Source organism: Helianthus annuus, chromosome 16, assembly GCF_002127325.2.
Source record: "Helianthus annuus cultivar XRQ/B chromosome 16, HanXRQr2.0-SUNRISE, whole genome shotgun sequence".
Classification (NCBI taxonomy): Eukaryota; Viridiplantae; Streptophyta; class Magnoliopsida; order Asterales; family Asteraceae; genus Helianthus; species Helianthus annuus.
The window spans coordinates 107,586,208-107,598,521 of record NC_035448.2 but is presented as its reverse complement, the minus strand read 5'-3'; the positions used below and the strand labels follow the sequence as shown (position 1 = coordinate 107,598,521).

At 34.5% G+C, this 12,314-nt stretch overlaps 1 protein-coding gene across 1 annotated transcript; it reads right to left on the bottom strand.

Moving 5' to 3' along the window:
- Positions 1 to 304: 304 nt before the first annotated feature.
- On the bottom strand, positions 305 to 9,343 carry LOC110916988 (beta-glucosidase 42-like). Its single transcript, XM_022161622.2, has 13 exons — positions 9,142 to 9,343; positions 5,499 to 5,565; positions 5,337 to 5,395; positions 4,953 to 5,028; positions 4,581 to 4,655; positions 4,406 to 4,493; positions 3,474 to 3,699; positions 3,274 to 3,389; positions 2,991 to 3,202; positions 2,260 to 2,291; positions 1,847 to 1,949; positions 1,654 to 1,762; positions 305 to 675 (listed from the first exon to the last, which is right to left on the bottom strand). Exons 1-13 carry the CDS (start codon positions 9,265 to 9,267, stop codon positions 480 to 482), a joined length of 1,485 nt encoding a protein of 494 aa, XP_022017314.1. The 5' UTR covers positions 9,268 to 9,343; the 3' UTR covers positions 305 to 479.
- Between the last annotated feature and the right edge of the window lie 2,971 nt (positions 9,344 to 12,314).

The following is a 12,314-nucleotide window of genomic DNA, read 5'->3' as shown; positions in this document are numbered from 1 at the left end:
ATTTTACAAAGAAAAGCTTCCCAATTCCATCCCATTCCATTCCATGAAACGAAGGCTACCTTAAGTTAAAAATTTGATATCATAAACTACAACTAAGGTATTGACAATTATAAGTTAGGATAACATCTACATCCTAGAGACACTACATTAGTCTACTTGTCAATCCTAGCATTTAAAATGGTGAACACATAAACATTTAAGCAACTAGGCTTATTAGTTATTTGATCAAAGCTACCACAAACACATACTATTTGCTTCCTTCAATAAAACAATGATCACTTCAAACTCGTACTAGTACCATGCATTCACAAAAAAAATAATAATAACTACTCATAAAGTATATAAATACCATATTTTGTCGCTTTGATACAACATAGCACAAAGTTTACTCGACGAACTTAGAGACATTGTACACAAATACCATATTCGGTCATGTTTATATACAAAAATGGATCACAAATGATGTTTATATGTTTCAGTTAATCATCTTTGCCATTTTTCTTGTCTTCACCTTTCAAGAACTTCATGAACCAATATGCAGATGATTTTGGATGGCGAGTGAGGCCGTTCTTGTAATCAATATAAATCAAGCCAAACCGCTTTGTATAACCTAGTGGCCACTCGAAATTATCCACCAATGACCACGCAAAGTACCCCTTCACATCCACTCCGTCCCTTCAACAACATATTTTTGTATATTGTAAACTTAAAGGTATATTATTTTCAAGTAAAACACTTTATTAAACAAAGTATTATTCTAAAACTGTAATATTCTAATCAGATTTATCAAAATAATTATTGATACAATGTTCAAAATAAATGAATAAAGAAAATGTACGTGTGTCGGGTCGGCCTGACCCAGACCAACCCAGCCCGTTTTGACTCGTACTACAAGTTACCAGTTTTGACCCATTTCCAATAAATTATGTTCATCACCCAAGGTTAACCAAAGCAAATGAACAAGTAAAGCAAAGGATGTGGATACAAGAGCATGTGCTTCGCATTTTTGTGGCAAAACAACATCATCTATCTTCCAATAATGTAAACCGCAACTTATATTATAAAATTTTTTTAGGGATTAACTATTTAGAAAATTATGATACATTTTTCTCTTTGCAATAATATTTTTATAAGTTTTGTTGGGTTTATCTGCAGTCACTTTTCCAATCTTTTTTACAAGTATCGGTAACTACTAGTATCAACATAATGAAAGGGATTCTGTACATTAATCCAGAAGTGTGAGAAGTGTGACAAGTGTATTATAATACTATATATAACACTATATAACACCAAATAAACACCGTATAACAATATCTAACACCATATAACACCATATAACACTATGTAACACTATATAACACTATATAACAACATATAACACTATACATCTATCATAGACATGCTATCAGACAAAATATAGTGTTATATTTGTTATATAGTGTTACATCGTGTGTTATATGGTGTTATATGGTGTTACATAGTGTTACCCGGTGTTTATATGGTGTTATATAGTGTTATATATAATGTTATAATACACTTCTCACATTTCTGGATTAATGTATAAGATCCTCTATCTCAACATAATAATCCACTTTTTTTAATAAGACCGAAATCTCATCACATCACTAATAGAACATAAATAGCGGAACTCACTTGACAGCCAGAGAAACAGATGCAAGATATCCCTTATAGTAAGCAACTCTCAATTTGTCATCCAGCATTTCATGTAGGGGAGATGCATCATTGTCTTCATCATCCATACCTGTAGATGGGACAATATATTCAACACATGCGTGTGTGTAACATGAAATTTAAAAATTAATTCAGAATTACTAAAAAGACATACCGTTTTCAGTAATGTATATTGGCGGATTATTGTATTTCTGAGCTATGTAATTGAGAATTTTGCGAAGACCCCATGGAACAACATACAGCCATGATGACGCTGCCTGCCATGAGATAAATTTAAAACACAAAAAATACGTTAATTGGGATTATAAAACAATATTACTACAATAATAATCAAAATCTTTGAATAAATAATTTTGGGAATTTTATTCCTTAAAAAAAAGACTTTGATGATGTTCAACAGTTTTACCTGCTTCCCTCTTGGCTAATTTTTTTTAGTTTGAGCAGTTTGAGATATAACTCAACCTAAATTGACCCATTCATAAGTAAATGGGTTGAAATTCCCACCTTTAGCATACATGCAAAAATATACATATTATATTGTGTATGATTGGAGATATAGTAGAGTACCTTTTCACCAATCCTTCCATTTTCCCATTCAGCTAAAAAACAAAAATGGAGGGCCAAAATAAACCTTAGATGTTTATGCAGTTACATATGCACACACACACACACATATAGGAGAGGGCTAATCTGAAAATTTTGTTGAGTTGAGAAAACCAGTGAAAACCATGTGTAACAAACCGTTTTTATTTTAATTTTTTGGCATATAAATACATATTTTCGATCATACTGAGCCAAAACTAAATAAAAAAAAAGCGCCGAGTAGATTTTTTTGTTACATAACTTAACAAAAGCAACTTTACATCATATTTTATTTGTTAAAACTTGTGAAAATCAATGTATTGTAAAAATAGAAATTAAAAAAAAATAAAAAATTAAAGTAGAAACACAAGTTGTGAAGGCTTGTTTTCACAGTTCTCACCTAAAGGGGTTAATGTTAAACCAACTTATATATATTTACGCGCGCACACACACATATATATACACACAGAGAGAGAGAGAGAGAGAGATAACCATAAAAATCGTGAGAACAAAAGAACACATTCGAATTAAATGTATATGTTTATGTATATGTATATGTATATGTATATGTATATGTATATGTATATGTATATGTATATGTATATGTATATGTATATGTATATGTATATGTATATGTATATGTATATGTATATGTATATGTATATGTATGTATATACACTCTCACACACCATTAGATGGCAATGAAAGTGGTGTACCTATTCTTGTTGCCTCTTGTACTCTATAATAATCACTTTCTTCCTTGTTTGTCCAATGTGACACAAATCTTGTTGTATAGTGATTCAAGCCAATAAAATCCACTGAATATCTTAGTAATTCTTTATCTTTCTGGGAAAATACTGGAAGCTTGTCTCCAACTCTCTCCTGCATAGATTTAGGATATTCTCCAAAAAATATTGGATCCAAGTACCTAAACGACGAATCCACGTTATGAAAAACTTAACACGAATATATTTAGAAACAAATTTCAAGTCAACCTACCATCCAAGCTCAAAGTCAACAACCCTTGCTGCTGCAGTTAGATCTTCTTCTTTATCCGTCAAGGCCTCAGCCCATCCACAGTCAACAACCAATCCTATCTCTCCACCTTGCAGATCCTATGTTAAAAGTTATAAAGTAAATGTATTACACTATTACTAACCAATTTTATAGCTAAAAAGATTAAAACATATAATGTGCACCTTAAACTTTGCTCTATATATTGAAACAGCTTCCGCATGGGCCAAGAGTTGGTGATGGGCAGCCAAATATGGTTCAGCTGACTGACGGTCACATCTTCCAGGTGCATTTGCACCAGTAAAATATCCATTTACTGCTGTCTGAAGGGGCTCATTTATTGTCATCCACATCTTCACTCTATCACCAAAATTTGCAAAGCAAGTTTCTGCGTAGATCGCAAAATATGTTCTGCATGTTTGGTACATGCTTGAACTTAAATAAAAATAAGTCTTGTAAAAGTACTAAAAAACTGTAAAGTAAAATTGCAATTAGAAGTCCAAATTAATATTGTTACTTAACTTTTTAAAATGTATAATGAAGGTAATATTGGCATAAGTATGTTGCCCCTTACGCTGCCTTTTTGTGTCAATTTTACATGTTTGTAACTACTTGTGGGTCAAAAATCAAGTTTTGCTCTTTTTAACCGTCTTTATTCTGCAAAAGTGAACATATACTCCTATAGTGCATTACCCTTCTATGCAATTTTCCCTTTTCTTGAAAGATCTAAAAGTTGCAAAAGTTTACATGAAAAGTTTGAAGCCGTTGTTGCATGAATTTTAAATATCTGGGGACTGATTTCATCTGTTATCAGTTTTTCCGTTACATTCTGTTTTATATATTTAATATCTGTTTCGCTTGAAAAGTTTGAGATGATTTACCTTTGTTCCCTGACTTGAGTATGTCTAATATGCAACATATTCAGGGTTCTCCCCCCAAAAATTTTTGTACTTGTTCTTAAACTCAACATTTACAAATATAATTTAGGATATCGTCATTATTTTATTACTCTTTTTTGACATGTTTAACTCATTCAACCCAATATCAATAAAATACAAACCGAGGTGACACGTTTCATAATCAAGATTGTGGGAAAGGACAAAAGACAAAAACTTACATTATTGAGTCGCTCAACCACCCTCCCATCGACTCATCAAGATGCAACGGAAGATCCCAATGGTATAGTGTTACACACGGCTCAATTCCTGCAACGGTATAATCCCAATTTACTTGTAACAACATAATCCTCATATATGTAAAAAAAACAAATTTTAATAGTTCATAGTTCATACCCTTTTCAAGAAGGTAGTTTATAAGATTGTTGTAATACATGATCCCTTCCTTGTTGACTTCTGTTCCCAGCCCATCTGTAAAGAAAAATATAGTTTTGAGTGGATCCACTTTCATCATTAAACCAAATAAAATGGCAGAACATATGTATACATTATGCCTTAAACTTATAACAGAATGCATGTGTTTTAATTCTGACTTCTGAAGGGTTTCAAGTTATCATTAAAAATATATTGTCTCTTATATTGGAATATAGGAAGTTATACTTATAGTGACTTGCCTTCCTCGATTAAAACTTGTTATGCTATGTATGACAAACATGTATCTATGACGCAACCACTTGTTTTGGTAACTGTCTTAACAGCACGCATTACCTGGATAGATACGTGACCAGGATATAGAAAATCGGTAAGCACCGAAACCCAATTTGGCAATAAGGTCAACATCTTCCTGTATTTCAAATAGTAAGTGCGAATAAGCTAATAGGCACATAAGAAATCATTTTATAACCATATGTTGTCACTAGGAATAATGAAAATACTATGGTTATTGACCACTCATTGGTAAACAAAGGAAGAAGGTTTCTCAATAGTAAACCAAAAAACTATTATCACATGTTATAGAAGAACTACATTGTAGCCAATTTCCCTTAAATGGTCAAAAATGTATGAGGACATGAAAATTCTCGGTCAATTTTCGAAACATGGTAATTAAATGAATGAAAAATTACAAATGCTAGTGTTGTACAAAAACAAGACCTTGTAACGATGGTACTGATCTATTGCTATATCTCCATTTTTCCCATCTTTTATCTTTCCTGGCAGACCAAGATTGCAAAAAAAAGAAGTAAAATAAGCTTCCTTAGCCGTTTATGTCATGATCTGTCAAAAAAAAAAGATCTAACAAGTAAAACAATAAACCTTCTTTGCGCGCGAAAGCATCCCATATAGAAGGACCCCTTCCACCCTCATTGGCAGCTCCTTCAACCTGCAATATATAGAACCAAACAAGAGAACATTTATGATTGTGACAGTTTATATGTTAAGCATAACATGTAAGTTTATAAGACATGAATCTTTCATGCAAAGTTCAATAAGGATGCCAAATAAATTAAAGTGAAAAGTTATTAGCAAGCTATTAAGTTAAACACAAGCCATAACTCATCTGACCAAGTGAAAGGGAATGTGAGATCAAACACATGTATCACAGTATCAAAGGTTATGACATGAATCTTTAACAATTATCAATATTTTGACTTAACGTTCGGTCAAAATCAAAGGGATACCAGATACGTGAAGCTGATATCCTATGAGGTTGCTTAGTTGGCATCTGAATGACATGGCATCCTAAGGCTATGTGTTGTGATTTAACTAATAAGTGTAACAATCGTCACGTCACTGTCACGTAGACAATGGGTTTTAACTAACCCACCCTTTAACTATCACGTTGTGGTTCAACTAAAAATTAAAAACAAAATAGGAAAGTGAATGGTTGATTTTATCTTGTAAATCATAATTATTCACAGCGGAAGTATTCGAATACATTTGATTCTTACGAACACGAAATTGAAAGAAACAAATAGTGGACAATTCGTATAAAGGAAATTGTCTTGGTGACCGGTAATTATTGCCGGTAAACCCTATATGTACAACATACAAGAACGGTTATGAAGGTAGTTATGTTTGGCGGGAATAACCGTCATCTTAAATGACTTTACCCAACCGACATATCCGTTCCAATGTATCTGTTCATATACATACACATATCTAATAAGTTCTAAGTTTAAGTACAAATAATAATAATATAAATTATGTTTATAATACTAATACTCTCCCCTAAACATAATTTGGTTTAAGAGAGTTCTTGAGCACACTCTTGTTTGCTTCGGTAACAGCTTTCTTTGCCTTTGAGAAGTCGAATCTTTTCCTTTGAAGTTTCTTGAGTCCATGCCAATCACTACCACCATAGAAAACATAATGATCTTTAGCCTCATCTTGAATCGTTCCACAATTTCCTTGTAACCAGCCAACTCCTCCTGTTTGACCTGCATATAAAGCATAGTGGCTGACTTCTTTCTCTGTTGCACTTGCACTCGATAAACACTCGGCAGTCTCCGTTGAAACTTTGTTTATCGTCACTTCTTTTTCTCCATCACTCTTGCTTTCTCTGGGGTCTTCTATCTTCTCATCCTCCATTCGGTATGCCATTTCTTGTGTTATCTTGAACTTGTAGTAGTATACAAGTACATCCAAATACATTGCATAAATCAGCCGCATGTATTCACCATCTTCAAACTCGAAACCCGTATCTTTTGCTATCATTGCCCACATACAATTTTCTGTAACACGCCGGTGACCACCTTCTCTCTTTACTGCCATATAGAGATCCAACAAACCTACTTTCCGATTGTTTGAAATAACAGCAGGCAACGGTCTTGATTGTATTTCTAATTTGACTTTAAGGAACCATTCTATCATCTTCTCAAATGTAATTTCAAGATAATGTTTGTATTTAAGAAAATACTCAACATCATCAAGCATATCTAACAGGGCCTTACAATCACTAAAATTATTGAACTTCATTGCTTGTAGAATTAGAATATTCCAATCCGGTTCACTTGCAGATAAGTTCAATTTCTCAAAATAATCATTCAAGAAATTTGTTTTATACTTCTCATGTTCATGCCCCTTTTCTATCACACTTTGTTTTTCTAATTCACCCAATTCTTCTTCCCTTGTCATTCCAGAATGACTATTTCTTTTATTGTTTATGGGAATACTAAAAGTTGGGTATATATTGCATCTATCTCCCATGAATTTTACCGTAAACCCCTGTGTGACTAACTGATCATAACTTAATACATTTCTGTCTATGTCCGTAGTGTATAATACACATTGAATCCGTATCTTATCAGATCCGGACACTACATCTACCACACCAACGCCTCTTATGAAGAAAAAATGGTTTTCTCCAGTCATAGTCTCGACATGAGACATATTTTTAATACGTTTAAACATGTCTATGTTATAAGAGAAGTGGCGTTTGAGAGATTTGCTAACATACCACATATCGGACCAATAACCTCCATCTGTTCCTTCCAGAATAAATTCCAGTCGCTCTTCAGTCTGACGATTGTTGTCATCCTCAGAACTTTGTTGAATTCCTGCATTAACCACTTGTCGTAGTAATTGATTTTCTTCATCCTTTTCTTTCTCTTGGCATGAAGAGATTTGATGACCAGGCATATGGCAATAATAGCAACGTCGTTCCATTCTTCTTCGTTCTCGTCTTTCTTCTGAACAGTGTGCACATGGCATTGTTAAAGAGGTCGGCCTGAGATCTTCACTCCTGTCGTAACTGGCTCTGATACCACTTTCTTGTAAATCATAATTATTCACAGCGGAAGTATTCGAATACATTTGATTCTTACGAACACGAAATTGAAAGAAACAAATAGTGGACAATTCGTATAAAGGAAATTGTCTTGGTGACCGGTAATTATTGCCGGTAAACCCTATATATACAACATACAAGAACGGTTATGAAGGTAGTTATGTTTGGCGGGAATAACCGTCATCTTAAATGACTTTACCCAACCGACATATCCGTTCCAATGTATCTGTTCATATACATACACATATCTAATAAGTTCTAAGTTTAAGTACAAATAATAATAATATAAATTATGTTTATAATACTAATATTTTAGGTGGCCCGCACACATAGCAATGGTTAACGCCCATTATGAGGTTGACGAATCCATCTTTGGCTCCCGCTAATGGCGTCCTTGGGGGTGATGTGTGGGGCGTAACAAGCCCAGATGGCAGAGGGGGCGTTATATCACAACGGTTAGTCTAATGTTAGCACTTTGGTCATTGTGCTTTTATTAGTTTTTAAAGAATTAGGTACTCAGGTTGCTTTGTAATGATTTGATTATTGCATTTAAGTATCTAACTACTTTTATTAGTTTTAAAGAAATTAGGTACTCTGGTTACTTTCTAATCATTTGATTATTGCGTTTAATTATTAATTTTTTAAAGCTATAACTTTACTTAATTCTAACAACTATTCTAGTATTTGTTTTTTATTTGTATGATGTGATTGCAATTATAAAAAATGATATTATTTATTATATTTTATTTTTGAGAAACATACTCAACTATAAAATTCTTTGTTTGGTCTTTTGCTGATATCATAAAACACCAACGTGTCGTTATATTATTATATAATCATAATAATATATCCATGTTTATCCGCTGCTATATGAAATACCTGTACTATTAGCTTCTATCAAATTAACTAAACATGAATTTAGATGTAATCGACGATCTCAAAATAAACAGAGTTTGATTGTATGAATAATAAAAAAAATAATTAGAATCATATGAAGTTATGAAATTAACTAAACATGAATTTAGATGTAATCAATTGACGATTTCAAAATAAACAGAGTATTCATAAATTCATAATCTGAAACAGAGATTTAGGATCAATCTTTTGATTTCATGAATTGGAGATATGAACGTATCCACACGAAAAAAAAAAATAATGACTAAAAAAAACCTGATAAGCAGAAGTGGCGACACCGAAGAGGAAATTGGGCGGGAAATGAGCACGAGAGAGTTGATGACCAGTTGGAAACATGGAGTTCCATTCCTCCTCCATTAATGTCTTTCTCTCGTTCTCCATTATTGATTGAGTTCAACTTCCACTGTGAGCAACAAGTTCCTGAAGAAGAATGTGGTTTAAAGGTTTGTTGTTGACTTTATTGTACTCCCCTCCAAACCATATAAACTAATGTGATTCCTCAGTTGCTACGTGGTTCTCCATGATTGATTGAGTTCGAGATTAAGAAACTACCAATGAGCCAAGCTCGAGCGTTGAAAACAAAGCTCGTACCGAGCCAAGCTCAAGCTCTCATAAGTTAGAACCTTGTCGAGCTCGGGCTTGGCTCAGCTCGTTTGCACCCCTAGCTTTAATATATCATTTTAATTGGGTTTTTAACTCATAAATTGTGTAGCGCGCTTTTAATAAAAATTTGAGAGGATAAGGGTGTTGGGCTTTTTAAATTTTGAGAAGTAGCATAATTTTATTTCAGGGTAGCGTAATCTAAAAAACACAAAAAAAAAAGTTGCATTTCGCCGGAAAAGTTGAGGGATTGTGGGTATTACTCCTAATAATAGACTACACCCGTCACTAGGTGACACCCGATTGATAAAAAAAATTAAGTTGTGTTATACATTGATTGAAAACTATAAAATATGTACCTCTTTCGATAATAGTGATACCGGGGCCTATGTTCATTAAGGAACCGACACGATACCCAACAAAAACTCTATATTGAATGCGACTTCGTTGTGAACAAATTTATAACGCAATGAAAGAATAAAATTAAACACACTTGCGTAATAATAGTGATACTAATGCTCGGTCGAAATTGGTTTGATTTGTCAGGGTACCACTGGGACGGTACCAGAAAAGCACTCTATGTTGTTGTGAAGAATGGTTATACCGGAATGTAAAGACAAAAATCAAACACATCTACGTATTTAGTTTTTTTAAATGTTAACGAACGCAAATTATTGAATGAAAGTCAAACTAAATTAAATATGTAAAAAGCGTATATATTATATAGGTACGAGATCAGGAGAAAACGCCCAAAAGTGTGAGGACGGTGAGAACGCATCCTGGCCCAACACGTAGCGCACGATATAATTAGGGCGTATGGGCTTTTTTGTCATTTTATCTTCCGCTTTTTCAGTTCCGCTTTTCACAATATTGATTTATTTTTGGCGTTTAAGATTATTTGGCGTTAACCAAATTCAATAATTACATGGCGTTTTAATGGTTTCATTGTATTAATATTTTGGCGTTTATGGCGTTTCCAAATCGTAGGCCATTGGAACCCCAAGGGTCAGAATATCTCTCTGAATGGCTTCAACCATACTAAGTATGGCCAGGACTTTTTAGGATGACGCCCCATTGTTTGTTCTTAGATTCAAATGCGTTTTAGACAAGATGGCCCATTTGTCGCAACCCCCGTCCCCTTTAACAAACCCGGGAACGGGCGGCCGCGGCCGCGGCCAGTTTCAGTGGTATCTAGGTTCTATCCATTTTGGCAGCGGAATTTACATCAGGACCGCAGTTAGGAAATATTTTATCAGAGTAAAACACCACAGTTTATATAAATAAACACATTGGGATAAAACCCAAGTTTTCATTACAAACTGATTTATAGGGATAAATCCCACTTTATTGAAATAAAATGCCTTCTTTATTTAGGTAACTTTTATAGCCACTTTTCCAAGCCTTCAGTGTTGTCCAGCTGGCTTCTAGTTGGCTTTCACATTGTGTTACCTGAAACGCGTTTAAAAACATTTTGTCAGTGGGAAATACTGGTGAGTGAATCCCAGTTTAATCAAGAAAATTTTTATTAATTTAAACAGTATTGAGAGCGATTACAATGTTTACATCTACCCAATTACTCATTCAGTACTGTCAATCTTGACTGGTGGGTCATATTACACATTGGCTAACTCTTTGTCCAGTGGCAACGTGTTCCACATTTTGTATACAAAACCCCCACATACCGGCAGTAATTGTAGAATTACAAAGACTCAATCACTGCTAAATTGCATTGTAAAATATTTAAGGTTTTGTAAAAACTGTTTACAAAAAGGAGATTACTCACATTGTTGTCTTAGGTTTTCTGTAAGGATTTCCTGGGAATTATCTATAATTTACACAAATGCACACTTGTTAGTATAATAACCCATTTTAACATTAGTAATACCTTCCCCGAGACGGCATTCCAACGACTACGTCGGGCAGAACCACGACAGCCGTTACGGAACCCTAGATCAATCGGGCAGCGTATCTAATACGTATCCAGGGGTTATGATACTTACAACGGAGCAGAACTTCGTTATTTAGGGGGGTATTATATCCGAGTATAGTGTACACTACGTAGAAATTGAGAGAAAGAAAAGATCGTGAGCGACTTTCGACTGAAGGCCCGAACTCCAAATTTATAGGGTTGTTCTGACATGTCATCGCGCCCCGCGACGAGATCAGGGGTAGGGCGTCGCGCCCCGCGACGTAGGGGTCGTAGGCCCTAGCTTCGATGTGTCACCGGTCTAGCTTCGCCATGTGGCGGCTTCTGGAGAGTGCCTCGTAGCCAGGCCTTGGCAGCCCGCGATGAAATTGACGAAGGGGCGTCGCGCCCCGCATGAGCCGAAGAATTTTTGTTTATAATTCATTTTTATAAAAATAAAGGTATTCGGGCCCTGTTTTCGCGTATGGGGTGTATTTTAGGACATATTGGGGTATTTTAAAATATAGGGTAAATTACTTTTTGAGTCCCTGTGTTTTATGGGTTTTAACCAGTTGAGTCCAAAATCAAAATGTTTAACGCCCTGAGTCCCTATAACCACTTTTCTTAACTATTTGAGTCCAATTTTCTAACACAGTTAGAATTATTTTGTTAAAATTTGTTAAATGACCAAATTACCCCTATAATTAAAAAATAAATAAAAAAACGAATTTGTTTTTAGGTTTCTTCTCCTCTCTCTTATACTCTGTCTATCTGTTTCATTTCTCTCTCTAAACATGACTTCATATCTCTCTCTCTGAACCTAAATCACCTCCATCCCACCACCACACCTCCACCATCAACACCACCGTCGTCACTGTACCTCCACCGTCACCACCAACATTACACCGTCACCACCACAACA